A 19,622-nucleotide genomic window follows, 5' to 3' on the forward strand; every position below is an offset into this window, starting at 1 on the left:
GATAACTCCGATGACCCTTTACATCCAATAAAAGGACTTCCTACCCTCCTATGGTATGGATAGCCCTGAAAAGCTAAAAGAACATTTTTTATAATTTTATGGTAATTGCTACTAATTGCATGCTCTGGTTTAAATTCAACTTGCCTCTCTCAAAAAACCTTCAAAAAGGCTACGCTTATTTTACAAGCTAAAGTCCTTATTCAAATTCTTTTTCCACACTTCGAACATTTTTGAAAACAAAGTGAGCTAAGCAATTAAGAGCCCATGGATAACCATGGATACAAAGGGTGCTTTAAACCTTCCGTTTGTATAACTTACCCCCCGAACTCAAAGTCTTTTAAAAAAGGTTTTTTTTCTGTTCTTTTAGTCTTTCTATATATTAGATAAAATAAAAGTCGGTGGCGACTCTTGCTATCCGCATATTTCTAAAAGTCAGTTCTCCCACCGTATTACAAAACCCTTCTAGTTTTGATACATCTTTGTAGCTCCTGGATGAATACTCAAATTGCTTCTATGTCTCTCTTCAAGAATCGCCTTCTTAATATCTTCATCATCAGGAATGTAAATACGATATCGGAATCTCAACACACCACGTGCATCTAACTTGAAATCACCATTCCCAAGTCGATCGGTTCCTACCATCAAATCCACCAACATCACATCTGTAACACCCGTATAATTTTAATTTTGATTTAACTTGAATATTAGATTAATAATTATAATTATTATGGATTTTATGAAAATAATGGAAAAATGATTGTTTATGGCATTTGGGCCATGTAAGAGATTAGTAAGAAGAGGGGGTGTGGTGTAGTAAAGCCCTTACTAATTCAATATTATTTTTCATAAAATAATTAGAATTGGGAAAGAAGGAACAGAACGTGAAAAGAGAGAAGTTGGAACACGAAGAACGTGAAAGAGGAACAAAGAGGAAGAGACCAAAGATCAAGAAATTTGGCTAAGGTAAGGGGGGACTCTTCCAATTACCATCTCTTATTGTAATTATGAATGGATAGTGCATGATTAGCTGTGTTGTTAAATCAATTTGATTTGTATGTCAGACTTAGATTTTTGGGTCCTAAGAATTGATTTAGAATTTGGGTTTTGATGTATGAATTGATATAGGATGATAGGGTAATAAGTATAGATGAATCCTATGCATGAAAGAGTGAAATTGGACTGTTTTAGACTCAAAATCGTGGACTGATATGAGTGAAAACGAGTAAGAATTGGACTGTGCGATGTTGCAGGATTCTGGAAAATTTGCTGGTGTTTCGCGTATGAAATAGTGCCATACGCGTATGAGATGAGGCCATACGCGTATGAGGGACACTTCCCAGGGGCAATACGCGTATGATACGTAGATTCCCTATCCCAAAGACCATGTATTGGTGATTTGCGAATGAGGAGCGTATGAGGATGCTCATACGCGTATGGGAAATTTTAAAGAGGAAATTGGTTCTAATTGATTCTGGTGAAACGCGTATGATACGCGTATAGCAAGGCTGGTACGCGTATGGGCTTGGTGATACGCGTATGGTCGCTGTGTTAAAAATCCTGTTTTGTGATTTCTTTGAAAGTTCAGTGATGCGTAACTTTTCGATCTGTAGGCCTGTTTTGCGTACTGTTTGAGGATGATAAACCTTGTGATATGATCTTGTGTATTAATGATGATTTGATCTAGATTTGAATGATGCTATTGTATATATGAACATGCTTTAATAATAGTGATGATGATGATGATGATGAAATGAGTATAGGATGAGGTTACTCATAGAATGATGATGATGAAATATGTTGTATATATGTTTGCATGCATTCATAACCATTGATGAGGGATGAATCCTAATGATGAGAGGATTCAGTGAAGGGAAGGATTCCCATTGTGTGGAATCTGTGCTGGCAGGGCCGTATCTGGATGATGTTAGATCGGTCGGTGGATGATTCCCACTGGTGATGTTTGGTACCACATGCATAGAGTCAGTTGCATTCTTATGCATGAATTTGATAACATGACCGAGTGTATTTCATTGTTATGTTTTGGTGTTATGTGATTGTGTGGATGATAGATTATCTGAATATAGATGAATTGGGTGAACGATATAACTATTGATGTATTTTTATTTGTAACGCAATAATATTTGTTAATTGTGAATGAGACTCACCCTTACACTATATTTTTCAGATTGAGGATAGCGGCTCTGACTCGGTGAGGATTAGCTCATGAGTCGATATGTTGTTTAGCGTCGGGTCATGCTTTGATAGATGTAACACTGGGGGAAAACGCTGTTTTAATGCTTATGATAATAACTCTATTTTATTTAATTTATTTTGAGGATTGAAAGCCTTGATGATGTAATGCTAGTTATGAAGATTTATTCCGCTGTGTAAACATGAGATATTTAACTTATGAGTTATGTCAAGATGTTTCTTCCGTGAATGCATGACGTACGACTGATGACGTTTATTTTAATTATTATGAATTGTGACGCCCTTGTGCATGTTACTCTGATTAAATTAATTAATTGTCGCGGGGTTTAGAAGGGTGTTACAACATCTAGCTTCTGAGCCTCTCTGATATTGTCAAGAAAGTCATTGTAAATCTTTAACATTACCAACATAACACTATGCGGTGTCACTTCGCAAACCAAATTCAAGTCTCGGAACTGCTCAATCAACTCCAACTCTTTAACCATCATAACTGACATATGCAAAGTCTTTCGGCTTAAAGCATCGACTACAACATTAGCCTTTCCGAGATGATAGTTCAAGCCGAAATCATATTTCTTCAACAATTCAAGCCACCTTCGCTGCCTCATATTCAACTCTTTTTGATCGAATAGTTATTTCAAACTCTTATGGTCGCTAAACACTTCAAATCTAGAACCATAAAGATAATGTGTCCAAATTTTCAACACAAAGACCACTACCGCCAACTCAAGATCATGCGTAGGATAGTTCTTTTCATGGATCCTCAACTGCCTAGACGCATAAGCAGCCACCCTACCATTCTGCATACGCACTCCACCTAAACCCATCAAGCAAGCATCACAGTACACAACAAAAGGCCTTCTTGAATTAGGCAAAGTCAAAACCGGAGCCGACGTCAACCTCTTCTTCAACTCATTGAAACTCTCTTCACATTGAACATCCCACACAAACGCCTTTCCTTTGCAAGTCAATCTCGTCAATGGAAGTGCTAACTTAGAAAATCCTTCGATAAACGGTCTATAGTAACCGGCTAAACCCATGAAACTTCTAATCTCAGTAGCTGACTTCGGACTCTCCCATTGTAACACAGCATCAACTTTAGAAGGATCCACGACAATGCCACTACCAGAAATGACATGACCAAGGAAACTAACTTCATGCAACCAGAATTCACACTTAGACAACTTGGCATACAACTGCTTCTCTTTCAGAACTTGTAACACAATTCTCAAATGCTCTTCATGCTCTTCTTCAGATTTAGAGTAGATAAGAATGTCATCAATGAATACCACCACAAACCTATCCAAGTAAGTATTAAAAATACGGTTCATGTACTCCATGAATACTCTCGGTGCATTAGTAACACCGAAGGGCATCACCGAATACTCGTAGTGTCCATACCGAATCCTGCACGCGCTCTTCTAAATATCGTATTCTTTTACTCTAATCTGGTGACATCCGGACCTCAAATCAATCTTAGAAAACACACTAGCACCAACCAATTATTCCATCAAGTCATCAATTCTTGGAAGTGGATACTTGTTCTTTACCGTCACTTTATTCAACTGCCTTTAATCAACACAAAGTCTCATACTTCCATCTATCTTCTTTACAAGCAATACGGGTGCTCCCCACGGTGATACACTTGGTCTTACAAACTTTTTCTCAAGCAATTCTTCTAATTGCTTCTTCAGTTCAGATAACTCTGATGCAGACATCATGTACAGTGCCATATAAACAGGTCTGGTACCAGGTACAAGATCAATCGCAAATTCAACTTCTCTTTCTGGAGGTACATCAGGAAACACGTCAGGAAATTCTTGCACCACCTTTAACTCATCAATTCGAACTTGATTCTCAAAAGAAAAGGACGCCATCAATGAGAACATTTGTGCTTCGTCTTGCATCAGTTGCTTCAATTGCTTACCAGTCAACAAACCAACTCCTTCTTCTTCAAGAGAAGAAAATCTCACCGTGTTGTTAAAACAATTGATATGAACGTAGTTGCGTTTCAACCAATTCATACCCAAAACCACATCCAAACCGACAAGCGGTAAACACACAAAGTTAACAACAAAGTCCCTATCAAAGATTGACAAAGGAAAATTCAAACACACTAGAGAAGTAGTCACCGTTCCCTTAGAAGGGAGTTCGACAACCATTTCTCCATTTATAGCAGACAAAGTAAGACCCAATCTTTTCACACAATCATAAGCAATAAAACAATGAGTGGCACCGGTATCAATGATAGTAATTAAAGGAATGCTATTAATGAAACAAGTACCTCTAACAAGACCGTCCTCACTAGATGTCTGAGTGCCTGACAAAGCTAACACTTTACCACCTACAACTGTCTTTTTTGGCTTCTGACACTGGCTATCAATATGCCCCTCCGCACCACAGTTAAAGCAGACAACATCCTTATGCTTACAATCAGAAGACATGTGTCCCGTCTTACCACAACGGTAACACCTCTTCACCTCAGTAGTACAAGCATTGCTCTTATGACCAGTTCGACCACACTTGAAGCATACAATCCTATCAGGAGCATCTCCCCCACTAGTCTTATGACCATGAGCAACTCTTTGCTTACCTTTACTAGCATCATATGATTTCTCATGGCTTTGTTGATTCTTGCCCCTCTTCTCAGTAATAACACAATAATGAGCATTGTTGCCCTCCTCATAAATCCGACAACTATCAACAAAATCAGCAAAAATATGGATCTTTTAGTGTTTACCCAGAAAAATGGTAAACAATCTCTAGTTTCCTTTTTAAAGGTTACTTTTGCGGAATCAACTAGAATATTCCAGACCAAAGTGCTAACCTATGATTTGTTGTAGACTATTGACTAATATGGATACGTTGAAACTAATGTATGACGGAAAGATGGAGAGTGAGTGATTTTTGAATGCAATAAACGCAGGACAAAACTCACTTAAATGCAATAAAGACAAACAAATTTAATGTAGAGAAAAAGAAGAACAAATGAAAAGACTTTAACTGAAATAAATGCAAAGTAAAAGGTGATAAAGCGTGGTAAAAGGAAACAGAATGACATTAATGAAAAGGATGTAAATGATTGCATTAAAAGTAAATTGGTACACAAACATACATTTTCAGATTGCACTCGTTTCTCATTTTCAGTGTAGAGATTGAGTTTATCATAAAGTGAAATTGTGGACCCCCTAGCTGATTCTATTCTTCTGCTTAAATAGGCATTTCAAAATAACTGTTTCTGACGGTTGTTTATTCCCCTGACGACACGTGTACTACCATGCATAAGATATTAATCATAACTTCTCCACGTGTCTCAAAATATAAAACCAACTACAACTGCCATTTTTCTTCCCGCTCTTCGACTTGCTTTTAGAAGCCAATCTTTGACACTTGCATCTTTAAGAATAAATGCATTGTAACTTGTTTCGATGGAGTGCTCTTAGACTCTGTGTCGAACCTTCTTTGACCAAGTTTCTCTTTCGTCTCTTCTCATTCTTTCTAAATATAGGGAAGTTGAAATCTTTGGCATGAAATCCCCCCCAAAAGGGCCGCTTTCAACTTTAAAGAGAGAAAGTGGCATTTTGTCTTTCTTCAGATTTCGACTTCCCTAAACGCCATCATTAAATATCAGTTTCCAAGGTTATTAATTATGGCCTAATACCCTAGGTAGTGGGCTCTTTAACCACTCTCCCACTTTTTATTTCCGTTTCCCAAGAAACAAACAATGAAATGACATTTGTTTTTGAAACGTCTTTCACTGACGTCATCAAATCATCACTCCTTCACTATAAAAAGCTCTTTTGTTTCAAGTCCGTTTTCCTTCTTCTTTTCCGCTTCTTCAGCAACCTCTTAGCAAAACGCAAAGTTCTCCAAAAATCCACACATTTCCTTATCAATGGCATCCAACACTAACTCTTCTGCTACTGGTGCTAACCCTCTCGCCATTGTCATTAACCAGGAAGAAAAAGAAAAAGGAATATCAACGCTTCCTCCTCTGCTCGCAAGCGAAGCTAATGTTGCAATCTGGAGAAATCAAATGCTTATACCATTTCAAGTATCAGACAAACTCCTTGCATTTTCTGGTCCATACCCAAATACCCGTACCCATCCAAAAACGGTTCAAAGCTTCTTCCTGCTTATGCTCATACTGTGCCATTGGCTTCTGAGAAGCAGAGGCAACTTGATCTAAAGTTCATGGATCCTACTATGAGGGTTTTCTGCTCGATGCCCCCTCCCGGAAAAAAAACTATATCGCTTGGCTCGACAAAATTAAAGCCCAAAAACAACAGCGATGGGAAGAACTAGGTATCTTCGACGCAATTCAATTCTCCATGCATGCTCACAAGGTAAACTCTTGTATGTTGTTAGCGTCGCTCTTCTTTTAGGAAGGCTCGACTAACACGTTTCACCTCCCTTGTGGAATGATGACCACAACCCTCTTTGACGTGGCAGCTATCATAGGGCTTTCGCCTATGGGAGAAATTTTTGATCCCACCCTGCCAACTCAAATGGAATTCAATTTCGCCAACGCCACCATCACAAGTTACATTCAAAATCACCATGAAAAAAGTACTTCTGAGGTGTCTGACGAAGAGCATGTCGCTTTCCTGAATTTTTGGTTATCTTACTATCTCTTCTACCCAGGTTCTCTTCAAATAGCCAAAGCCTACATTCCCATGGCAATCCAAATTCATGAAGGTCGAAAGATCTCCCTAGGTAAGTTATTGCTTGCTTACCTTTACTATAATCTGGGAGTAGCCTCCCTCAGAATCAAACGACTCATTGAAACCCCAAAACAACTCTCATTATCTGGGCCTTACTGGCTTCTGCAACACTGGCTAAACGCCACGTTTAAACATAGTTTGGGTTTCACTGTTTTGCCAGCCATCCTCGAAGTTCTTCATGATAGAAGAGTCGAAGGTGTGAAGTTGGTTCTTCAAACTCCTCAGTGCGACTCAAACCGCACAAATTTCTTCAAATATGTAAGACTTTTTGCAAACTGCAAAGTCTTTCTTGCGTCTATGGCTCCTTTTTCCAACAGGTGTTTCGGGCCCACTTGGTTTAGAGCCATCTTCCTTGGAGACACCCCCACTCTGCGTGCTCAACTTAATGGTATTTGGACTGCATTTTTAACTCCTACACTCTTGTCACATCATATTGAAGCAATAGGCAAATGTTATGGGTTTACTAGTTATCAACCAAACATGGTCTCTAGACAATTTGGGTTGAGCCAGATGTTGCCAAAAAGTTTCTATAGTCGATCCACTGACATATGTTGGTCTGGTCGAAAGTTCACAGCTGAAAACCATACAGATTGCCTCAAATTTCTCAGCAGGCAAAGTTTAGAACTTCCCAACTTTACCTTTCAAAATTCTTATTTTACAACAAAAGAATTTGAAATGTGGTGGATCATTTACTACCAACTTTTCGACACCAACTTTTATGAAAGGCAAAATACTACTTATGACATTTTGGAGGACTATCTCTTCAAAGGTACATTTCCTCTCCTATCCAATGTTTATTATATTGTCCTTCTCTATTTATTCATATATATCATTGATTGTTTTTAGATCTTTCTGGTGACGATCCTCTCAACAAAGTCGAAGACCCTATCGTCAAACAGGTATTTGAACATTTACTGACATTAATCATTCCCTTTGCTTTTAATGACTAACGTTCAATTCAGGGGCAAAAATGTCAAGCAGCTTCGACCAACACTAGACCTCCCCCAAAAAAACACATCACAAGACGAAAGGTATGTCTTTCTTTCTCAACTTGACCTTTATTTCTTTTTCTTTCTTGGACTTAACGAGAAACTTTGCTTCTCAGTTAATTGTGAAAGACGAACCAGAGGAAAATCAACCTCCACAACCTGTCGAAAGTGAAATTTTTTCCAATCCTCCAACACCGTCGAAGAAAAAGAAAACCAACACCAGAAACAACAAGAAGCCTCCCCCTAAAGGATGGAAAAAACCAGAAGAAAGGAATGCTGAGGTATAACTATTTTTGTTACACTTTTCCCTCTTTCGACGAATACTCATCTGATACATAAGTTATTCTTTTATCAGAAGCCCTTGGTGATTGTCGATGACTCTCCTCTTAAAAGTGAAACAATCGTCAAAAAACTTCCTCCAACTCTCTTCCAAGTCCACAAAGAACAGATGCCTTTGAGATTGGTACTATCTTTACCAATTCTCCTCCTCGACCTACGCCTGCAGCAACTACTACTCTCACTTCTCCAGTGGCTCAAACCAATCAAGAACTGAACCCTCATAGTTCTGCACAAGTTTCACCAAGCCTTTCGCACCCAAAAATCAAATTGATGTCCAACCAACTCTTGCCTCAATCGACACTACCCCCAACATTGGCTTTCAAACTCGTCCAATCAATCCTCCTGAAGAAAATACCTCCAACAATCCTCTTAGTCAAGAAGAAATTCTGGATCTGAAAAAGACCAATCCTTCAGAAGCTCTGGTGCATCTACAAAGGCTTAGGGAAACTTCCTTGCCTCAAGAAACTTCCATTCAGACTCCTATTCCAGAATCTGAAATCGAAGCGTCAATAGTTTCCTTAATTTGTGACCTTTGTGGTCCTATTAATGAAACTGAATTTCTCCTTGTTCTAGAAGAATTTGACTCTCTTGGTGGCGAGATAAGAAAAATGTTAGACCGAATACTCAAAGCGCCACTTCCCAATCATGTTGCCCAATATTTCTTCAAATTTGAAGCTTACTTCAACCAAGTTTGGGGAGATTTGGTCACGCGCAAAAATGCTGACCTACAAATGAAGAACAAGGCTCTTGAAATGGACAGAGAGTGGGATTTTAGTGCAGCTTCTGAGAAAAAGGTTAGATATTTTCAAGATAAGATCCAAAAATTCTCTGAGAAATAAAAGCCTATTAATGACGAAATCTCTGACTACCAAGCCCAGATTGCGGGGCTTCAACAAAAAATTTGCAAGCTTGAGGAACAGAAAGCACGTCTAGCTCTATCTGAGGATATTCCTTAGTCCGATACTGTCAATAAGGAAGCTTTGAAGGGTATCAGCCATGGCGAAAAGGCGTTGAAGCTAAAGGAAGATATTCGCCAATTGAAACAAGGCTTGGCTTGACTCAACCAGAAACTTGACTTTGAGTCAAACGCCTTAGCAGGATTCAAGAGTGGATTTCCAACTTTTTAACTTTGTAATATGTGGCTTTATTTATAACATTCAAATATAGTATTTGGCTATTGAGCCATTATCAATCATATTTTGCTAAGTTTCAATTGTTATTTCCTGAAGTATTGGCTTATAATATTTTTTTAAATATTTACCATTTACCCTCAGGATTCGACAATCCTCACTTGACTCCTCAATTTCATATGCGTTATTTGTAAAAACTTGCACAAATTTAAATGGTCCTTCCCAATTAGGTGACCATTTTCCTAAGGACTTATCCTTTTGATCCATAGGTAAAATGACTTTCCAAACATAGTCATCTAAAGCGAACATCTTTGTTTTCACCTTCTTATTATAAGAGTTCGCCACTTTCTCTTTTTGCTTTATCAGTCTGTCTAAAGCTGATACTCTTTCTTCGTCTAAATCAACCAGCTCATCTAACATCAAATTCCAATATCCGTATATAGCCATATCATTTTGTCTTTGAATCCTTGCTGATTGCAGATAAATTTCAACAGTCAAAACTGCATCATGTTCAAAAGTTAGACGAAATGGAGTAGTATTTGTTGCCTCTTTTGGTGAAGTTCAACAGGCCCATAAAATTTGGTCAAGTGTTTGATGCCAGCTTTTTGGCTTCCTTCCCACATGCTTCTTTATTAAATTTATAGTAACTTTATTAGTAGCTTCGACTTGCCCATTGGCCTGGGCATAGTATGGGGTCGAAGTCAACAACTTAAAACCTGTTTCTTTTGCAAACTCTTTCATTTTTCTACCAGTGAAGACTGATCCTTGATCAGTAGTAATGGTTTCTGGTATCCCATATCTAAAAATTATAAATTTTTGTATGAAATCAATCACACTTTCTTGATTAACATTCACCAATGGGACAACCTCTATCTATTTCGTAAAATAATCTACCCCAACTAAAATATACCTGTGCTGTTTAGACGAAGCAGGTTTTATTTCTCCTATTAAATCCAAAGCCCAACCTCGAAACGACCAAGGTTTCACTACTACATGTAATTCACTAGCGGGTACATGTTGAATACCTGAAAACTTCTGGCATTCCTGGAAACCTTTTGCAAATTTGATACAATCTTTTAACATTGACGGCCAATATAACCCTCGTCGAAACAAAAGCCATTTCATCTTATGGCCTGATTGGTGTGCCCCACAAACACCACTATGTACTTTTGATAAAGCTATAAATGCTTCAGCCTCACTTAAACATTTCATTAATACATTTATACTCCTTTGTAATTTGTCGAATAACAAGCTCGAAGTCACCTTTTATCTGAACATCAGTAGCCCCTAAGTCTAAAAGAGCTCTTAATGCAGTGATCAAAGCTTCATATTCTACTTCATTATTTGAACACGCTTCACTGATCTTGTACTTAAACGTCGAAGGTATACCTTGGGGAGATATAATTAACACCCCAATTCCTGAACCATTTATATGACTGGAACCATCAAAATACAATTGCCACATAGTTTGAGTGACCATATTTACTGATATATCAGTTAATCCATAGTTTTAAAGGAACATAAGTTAAAGAACATAAGTTAAAGAAAATTCAGTCAAAGCTAACGCCCATTTTCCAACTCGACTGTGCAAAATAGGTTTGGACAACATATGCTTAATAATATCATAGTGAGATGAAACATACACATCAACAGGCTTTATATATTCCTTTATTTTAACACATGAGTAGTAAAAACATAAACATAGTTTTTCAATATCAGAATATCTAGTTTCTGCATCTACTAAGATTCGACTTAGATAATAAATAGCTCTTTCGACGCCATGATCATCATCTTAAGCCAACAAGCTCCCAATTGTCGAATCAGATGCAGCTATGTACAATTTCATGTTCTTATTTCTATTTGAGGGTATTAAAATGGGAGGCTTTGTCAAGTATGCCTTGATTTGATCAAACGCCTGTTGATGTTCTTATTCCCATCTGAATACATCATTATTCTTAAGTTTGAGTAATGACGAAAATAACTTTGTCCTACCACTTAAATTTGAGATGAATCTCCTCAAGAAATTAATCTTCCCCAAAAGTGATTGTAACTGCTTTTTTGTGTCTGGCGCTTTCAACTCCAAAATTGCCTTGGTCTTAATTTGAGTTATTTCAATGCCTTTATTGTGCACCACAAAACCAAGAAAATCCCCTGCATGAACACCAAACGCACATTTTAAAGGATTCATTTTTAAACCGTACTTCCTCATCCACTCAAAGGACTGTCGAAGGTGGTTCAAATGTTCATTTTCTGATGATGACTTTATTACAATGTCATCAATATAAACTTGCATAAAATGCTCTATGAAATCGTGAAACAATAAATTCATTGCCCTGTGATAAGTGGCTCCAGCATTTTTTAGCCCAAATGGCATTACCACCCATTCATAAGTACCTAAAGCACCAGGGCATCTAAATGTTGTTTTAGGTATGTCCTCTTCGGCTATAAAAATTTGATTATATCCTGAATATCCATCTAACATACTTAAATATTGAAAACCTGCAGCTGAGTCGACTAACATTTCAGCCACAGGCATGGGATACTCATCTTTGGGAGTAGCACGATTCAAGCCTCTAAAATCTATACATACTCGAAGAGTCCCATTTTTCTTAATTACAGGTACAATATTAGCTAACCACTCGACATACCTTGCAGTTCGAATGAACTTGCTTTTTAAAAGCCTTTCAATTTCTATCTTTATCTTTGCCATGACTTCTGGGGCGAATCTCGTTAGAGCTTGTTTTACTGGCTTTTTCCCCAATTTTAATGGCAATTGATGTTTGATCGCGACTTTACGTGTCTATTAGTCGGGATAACTGCAAGTGCACAGTCGTGTCGTGTAGTTTTAAAAGATATCGAATCCACAGGGACTATAAATCGTCCTACCGTTATTTAAAGTTACTATGTAAAGCTAAGGCTAATGATATTTGGGTTTTTTTATAAATGGGGAAACTAAAATCTTAAATCTAGGTAAAATATAATAACAAACGGATATCAGTATGTATTTCATCTAACTTAGGTGATCCGAAGTTCCATTGGCCAGATTCTAATTAAATCAAAGATCTTTACTAACTATGTTATTTAAAAGTCCTCCTCTCAAACTCTCGCTCTATTGATCCAGACTACGATCCTAACTCTTAATGTACGCTTTCGCCATCCCACCAGATTTAGAAACGCTTTTTGAAAACAACATAGTTAATAAAATGCTTGTTTTATGAAGTCGTTATCTACTTAAATCTCCTAATCTCAAACTCTCGCTCTGTTGACTCGGAACATGCTAATATCCCTAACGTACGCTTTCGCCATCCCGCGCGGGTTTAAAAACACTTTTTGAAAATAAATAAGTTCTAATTAGTTCTAATACGCTTTCGCCATCCTTAAAACCAATGTCCTATGTCTACTATCCAGTTAAAGATCTCAAACATTCGCTCTATTGATTTTAACCTTTGACCGTCTTAAGACCTCAAACTTTCGCTCTATTGATTTTAAGACTTACTAATTAAATTAGACATACAAACCAAAAAAAAGTGATAGTTAATAAAACATAATTAAGCCAATTTATTTCGGATCCCTACGGTTAAATTACTTTACATACCGACATCTAAATAAATTAGCCAGACATACTTAAAGAAACAAACATGAAATTATAATTATTAAACATGAAATTATAATTATTAACCATGAACATGCGCATATTTAGATTTGTAATGATAAAACAATATTATAAGAACAAGAAACTAAAATAATTGCAAATAAATAAACCTGGAAAAAAAGCAGACAAAGCGAACTTGAATTAAATTACGAACAAAACAAATCTTGCAACTTGAATGAAGCTTTGAAATAATGTCGGCAAGATTGTGATCCAAGAGTACATAAATTGTAGGCCTAAAACTAATGGTGTGGTAGTTCCTCAATGTGAGAAACTACCACTTTTACAAAGTGATAATTTATGCCTAAAACTATGAACAGCGCTTCTGCGCCTAAAACTTGGATGCCTTCAAATGAATGCTAAGACTCTATTTATAGTGAATGGCAATGGAAGTTATTTTCAGCATCACGTGAGAAGTAGTGGAGATAGTGGAGATCATGGCGTGGGAAGTTGAGAAAATATAGGAAGACTTGGAATTGCCCACGAAAGTAGTGGAGAAAGTGGCGGGGTCCACGTGCTTTTGGATACGGGCGTCTCTTAGTGGACTTGGAGCTTAGAGACGTGCCAATGAACTGGAGACGAGCGTCCCCCACTTGGAGACGTGGCAGTGGACTGATGGAGACGTGCGTTCCTTGATTTGTGGAGGGTGAGACGGACGTCTCCTTTGATGACGTGGCCCTTGGACTTTGGAGACGGGCGTCTCCATGCAATTGGGCCCTTAGACGGGCGTCTCAGCTTCTTCATAGTGGGAGCGTCAGCTCCTTCGTGGGCTGGACTTCCAAACTTGGTCCATCCTATTTGCACCCCTCACATACTTCAGCACCCCTTTTTCATCTTTTAAGCATAAATAGTAGTGGATTTAGCTCCATTTCTTCTCCTTTTCACAAATAGTCCTCAAAACGAACATAAAACCTAAAACAATGAAAATACCAGCATAATACCAACATAAAGCAACTTAATTTAAATAAAATACAGAAATAATCTATGTAACTCAAGTCAAATAAACGATACATTTTCGCGTTATCAAATACCCCCACACTTAAACCATTGTTTGTCCTCAAGCAATCAACCACACGGTAAAAGAAAATGATTAAGCAAAGTCTTTGAAACAAAGGCACGACACGACTCCTAGTCATACGTGGTTACTAGGCTAAGGTTAGATCGATAGGTACTAAACGCCAACACCAAGGATACCGTAACGACACAATGTCAAAAACTCCCTCCTTATACAAACCAATTCGAATTATGCCATTATAACTCAACCTATATCTCTTGTTTTTCATTTCACTCTTTTCATTCAAGCGCAATCACATTAAGCCCGTTATCCGTACACGCACATAGTAGGGAAATCGGTTAGCGACTATGATCCTTTTCTTTTCTTTAGCACGGGGTTCTGGTTTTTAAGTGGTGCAGCCCCATTTTCCCAACTGCGGTTGCGGGGGATCGGGCCGTAGTCCACCCTACCAAGCCCAGTACCAGTGACCTCTAGGCCAACCAACAGTGGGTGCTAATTATTAAATCCTTATATGCGTAACAACCGTTGGGCTAAATGACCGGGTGAGGGTCACCTAACTTAGAGGGTTATTTTTTTTTCAATCAAATCATTTATCTATTAAAAACAAGATCATTCACTTATATTCATCGACTCCCTACGTAGTTTGTGCTTAAGATGGTGCCGACTGCTAATATAAACTACTTAAGAGCTACTTTGAAAACTTGAGAAAACTTGAGCCTAAGGTCTCGACATAATGGGCATCCAAATTGATATCACATAATGAGGGGGTTTAGGGTGTCAGGACGGTATCAATGTTGTTGAAACATCTCCAAGTCTTTCTAACAATGCCTAAAGTGTGACAACCTCTATACTTTCAGAGTGTGTATGCCATGCGTCAAAATTCAAATTTTTGTTGGAGGTTAAAATTTTCAAATTTTGGGGAAATTCGATAACAACAGAAAATCATGTATAAAGACTTGACAACATAACTAGAAAACCATAAAGCAACAAATGAAAGCGGTAAAGCTTCTCCCCCACACTTAAACTAAACATTGTCCTCAATGTTTCGATCCAAGGTGGAGAAGAAAAGTCAGAACCTATATGGATGCTACCGGCGGGCTATCATGACCAAATCTGCTCCGCGTCCGGAGGAAATATCTTCTCCTATCATGCTCATCAACGGTGTCACCACCAGCAGCAACACTCGTAGGAATGTGCGTGGAGACCCATTAATCTTTGAGATGATCGTCTATAGATTTTTCGCCTAGATATGGCCGAGACGTGACAAGCGATCCATATCTTTATTATCTGCAAGTTCAAACGATAAAAAGGAAAACATTAAATTGAAAACTCGTGGGATGCCTCCCACGCAGCGCTTTGTTTAACGTCGATAGCTCGACGGCTTAAGAGTGCAAGCACTCAAGGTGGTTCTCTCGAGAATGACTCCTCGGTTGAACTTTTAGCAAACCTCGTTTTCCATGGCCACTTATCGAGCCATCTCACATATCCCTCACCTTTTCTTTTCTTTCTTCTGTGGGGTGGTTCATTCTTTTGAAATCGTGGTGGCGGTTCTGGATGGATCCTAAGTATCAGCTTTTCAAGTTCGGGCTTAGTGATACTATCCACCACCTCAAAGGTTAACCTTACCCTCTTATCACTAACGATATCCTTAGTTTCATGGTCGTCTAAATTTCTCTTTTTATGCAAGAATTCAAATAAGGGTGCATTAGTGTGGATATTTTCCAATATCTTCACATACATTATGGATTTGGAGTCTACCTTAGCTTCCACAAAACTTTGCGGGAAAGAAATCCGTGGGGTATAGGGAAGAGGAATAACAATAGGTGTTTCCCTCTCTGCCTCTTCTACAACCTCCCTTTCAGTTGGTGTTGGTGGATTTTTCTCAATCTCCACTCTTTTCTCACTAGAAATCTCTTCAACTACATTATCACTCTCCTCAATCTCATAATCACTCTCCTAAATCTCATTATCACTCTCCTCAGGAATTTCAATTTGTTCTTCACTAATGGTTGTTTCCATATACTCCTCAAGTAAGTGTCCTAGCGACTTTTGTTCAAGTTAGGAGATTTGAGTTTCTAATGCCATGTTGTGAGTTGCGAGGGACTCAACCATAGTGGTCAGTTGCCTAAGGGTTTCATTGTTTTGAAGACTTTGTTTGATAAACTCTTGGTTTTGGACGGTTTGTGTCTCTACAAAGTGCTCCATCATGGCTTCTAATCTAGAGTGAGTTAGCGTCTCGTCGGAATCCTCCATTGATGTTTTGAAGTTAAAATTATGGGATTCTTGAGGTTCTTCAAAGGGAGTTAGCATTGCGTTTTGCGTGCCTCAAAGTGCTTTGTCATCATAGATTCTACCCTAGAGAGAGTTTGTGCTTCAATGAAATCCTCCATTAAGATTTCGAGGTTGGATTTAGGATAATCTTGCGACTCCTCAAAATGTTGGGCGTGGTGATCGTAGAGGAAATTAGGTTGAGGATAGGTTTGGTTAGAATTATAAAATTCTTGTGGTTCCTTGAAATGTTGGGATTCGTGATTGTATAGGGAATTCGGTTGAGGATAAGCTAACGTCGAATTGTAATCCCCAATTAATGTTTCGAGGTTTGGATTGTAGGTTTCTTGTGGTTCCTCGAAATGTTGAGATTGGGAGTTGCAGAGGTAATTTGGGTGAGAATGAATTGGTGGCGCAGCATTGAAGTTCTCCAATAGTATTTCGAGATCGGATTTATAGGATCCAGGTGATTCCTCGAAATACTGGGAGTGGGGGTTATAGAAAAAGTTTGGGTGATACATAGTAGTAAATGAAAAGAAAAAAAAAATGCCTTAGTCTCTACGGTGTAACAGCGAGTTACGATATCGACTTGAATAGTCCCCGGCAACGGCGCCAAAAACTTGATCGCGACTTTGCGTGTCTATTAGTCGGGATAACTGCAAGTGCACAGTCTTGTCGTGTAGTTTTAAAAGATATCGAATCCACATGGACTATAAATCGACCTACCGTTATCTAAAGTTACTATGTAAAGCTAAGGCTAATGATATTTGGGTTTTTTTATAAATGGGGAAACTAAAATCTTAAATCTAGGTAAAATATAATAACAAACGGATATCAGTATGTATTTCATCTAACTTAGGTGATCCGAAGTTCCATTGGCCAGATTCTAATTAAATCAAAGATCTTTACTAACTATGTTATTTAAAAGTCCTCCTCTCAAACTCTCGCTCTATTGATTAAGACTACGATCCTAACTCTTAATGTACGCTTTCGCCATCCCACCAGATTTAGAAACGCTTTTTGAAAACAACATAGTTAATAAAATGCTTGTTTTATGAAGTCGTTATCTACTTAAATCTCCTAATCTCAAACTCTTGCTCTGTTGACTCGGAACATGCTAATATCCCTAACGTACGCTTTCGCCATCCCGCGCGGGTTTAAAAACACTTTTTAAAAATAAATAAGTTCTAATTAGTTCAAATACGCTTTCGCCATCCTTAAAACCAATGTCCTATGTCTAAGAACAAGAAACTAAAATAATTGCAAATAAATAAACCTGGAAGTAAAGCAGACAAAGCGAACTTGAATTAATTTACGAACAAAACAAATCTTGAAACTTGAATGAAGCTTTGAAATAATGTCGGCAAGATTGTGATCCAAGAGTACATAAATTGTAGGCCTAAAACTAATGGTATGGTAGTTCCTCAATGTGAGAAACTACCACTTTTACAAAGTGATAATTTATGACTAAAACTATGAACAGCGCTTCTGCGCCTAAAACTTGGATGCCTTCAAATGAATGCTAAGACTCTATTTATAGTGAATGGCAATGGAAGTTATTTTTAGCATCACGTGAGAAGTAGTGGAGATAGTGGAGATCATGGCGTGGGAAGTTGAGAAAATATAGGAAGACTTGGAATTGCCCACGAAAGTAGTGGAGAAAGTGGCGGGGTCCACGTGCTTTTGGAGACGGGCGTTTCTTAGTGGACTTGGAGCTTGGAGACGTGCCTATGAACTGGAGACGGGCGTCCCCCACTTGGAGACGTGGCAGTGGACTGATGGAGACGTGCGTTCCTTGATTTGTGGAGGGTGAGACGGACGTCTCCTTTGATGACGTGGCCCTTGGACTTTGGAGACGGGCATCTCCATGCAATTGGGCCCTTAGACGGGCGTCTCAGCTTCTTCATAGTGGGAGCTTCAGCTCCTTCGTGGGCTGGACTTCCAAACTTGGTCCATCCTATTTGCACCCTTCACATACTTCAGCACCCCTTTTTCATCTTTTAAGCATAAATAGTAGTGGATTTAGCTCCATTTCTTCTCCTTTTCACAAATAGTCCTCAAAACGAACATAAAACTTAAAACAAGTAAAATACCAGCATAATACCAACATAAAGCAACTTAATTTAAATAAAATAGAGAAATAATCTATGTAAATCAAGTCAAATAAACGATACATTTTCGCGTTATCAATGTTCTACCATAGTTCGACTCAAACCAGGCATCTCATTATAATCCCAAGCAAAATAATCCTTGTATTCCTTGAGAAGCTGAGTTGATTTAATCTTCATTTCAACATCCATCTTTGCACTAACATAAGTTGGTCGTCGAAGTGAATCCTCACCTAAGTCAATCTCCTAAAGAGGATCTTGAGCTTTTATCCTTCTATGTGGTTCATCTGGATCTTTTTCGAACCCAAGAGGCTCGTCATCATAAATCCCATCATACCTTTCAAACTCTGAATCCAACTTATTGTTAGATTGAGTACCTTCGCTTGTAAGCATGGCTTCTAAAGCCATATTTTCCTCGAATTCGGCTTCCAAAGCCGCTTTTAATTTATTTTCGGCTATGTAAGCCGTAATTCGAGCCAAATGAATTGACTCAGCAGTCATTATCATCAATCATTGTCCACCCATCAGGTGGACCTTCGCCATTCATTGGCTCATTTGGGTCTTCTTTATTCCAAATAAAACCATAATTGGGGTCTAAATTCAAGTATTTAGACACCATTTTGTCAGAAGAATATATTTCCTCTGCTCTACAACAAGGCCCTACATTAGCCAAATGCTGTTCAAAGTGTCTTCGACTCACTCTACTTGCATCAGCTTTATAATAACTCTGATCAGCTTCTACATTTTTCACAATTCCATCCTCTCTCCAAATTGCAACCCTTTAGTGTAATGTCGACGGGACAGCTCCTACTCCATGAATCCACTCTCAACCCAACAACAATTTCAAATTTGCTTTTGAAGCAATCACCATAAAAATAGTGGGCCTCACTGTCGAACCCACAGCTAATTTCACCTGCAATACTCCCAGGATGCTGCTGGTCTTACCCTCATAATTTGACAATACCATATTATGAGGCCTTAAATCTTTATTAGATTTTCCAATTTTTTGTAACAAAGAGTGAGGCATCAAATTCATAGCAGCCCCACCATTAACAAACACTTTGTTAACAGACACACCATTTACTTTTGCCCTTATGAACAAAGGCTTGAGATGGTATTTCATCCCATGATCAGGCTTTTCAAATACAGCCTTTTCCCTAACTACACCATTTTCCATTACATAATAACA

General features: G+C 38.2%; 1 protein-coding gene across 1 annotated transcript; it reads right to left on the reverse strand.

The window, feature by feature from the left end:
* Positions 1-462: 462 nt before the first annotated feature.
* LOC131636745 (uncharacterized) lies at positions 463-6,156 on the reverse strand. The gene is made up of 3 exons (XM_058907340.1): positions 6,095-6,156; positions 3,806-4,908; positions 463-662 (listed from the first exon to the last, which is right to left on the reverse strand). Exons 1-3 carry the CDS (start codon positions 6,154-6,156, stop codon positions 463-465), a joined length of 1,365 nt encoding a protein of 454 aa, XP_058763323.1.
* Between the last annotated feature and the right edge of the window lie 13,466 nt (positions 6,157-19,622).

Source organism: Vicia villosa, unplaced genomic scaffold (assembly GCF_029867415.1).
Source record: "Vicia villosa cultivar HV-30 ecotype Madison, WI unplaced genomic scaffold, Vvil1.0 ctg.001822F_1_1, whole genome shotgun sequence".
Taxonomy (NCBI): Eukaryota; Viridiplantae; Streptophyta; class Magnoliopsida; order Fabales; family Fabaceae; genus Vicia; species Vicia villosa.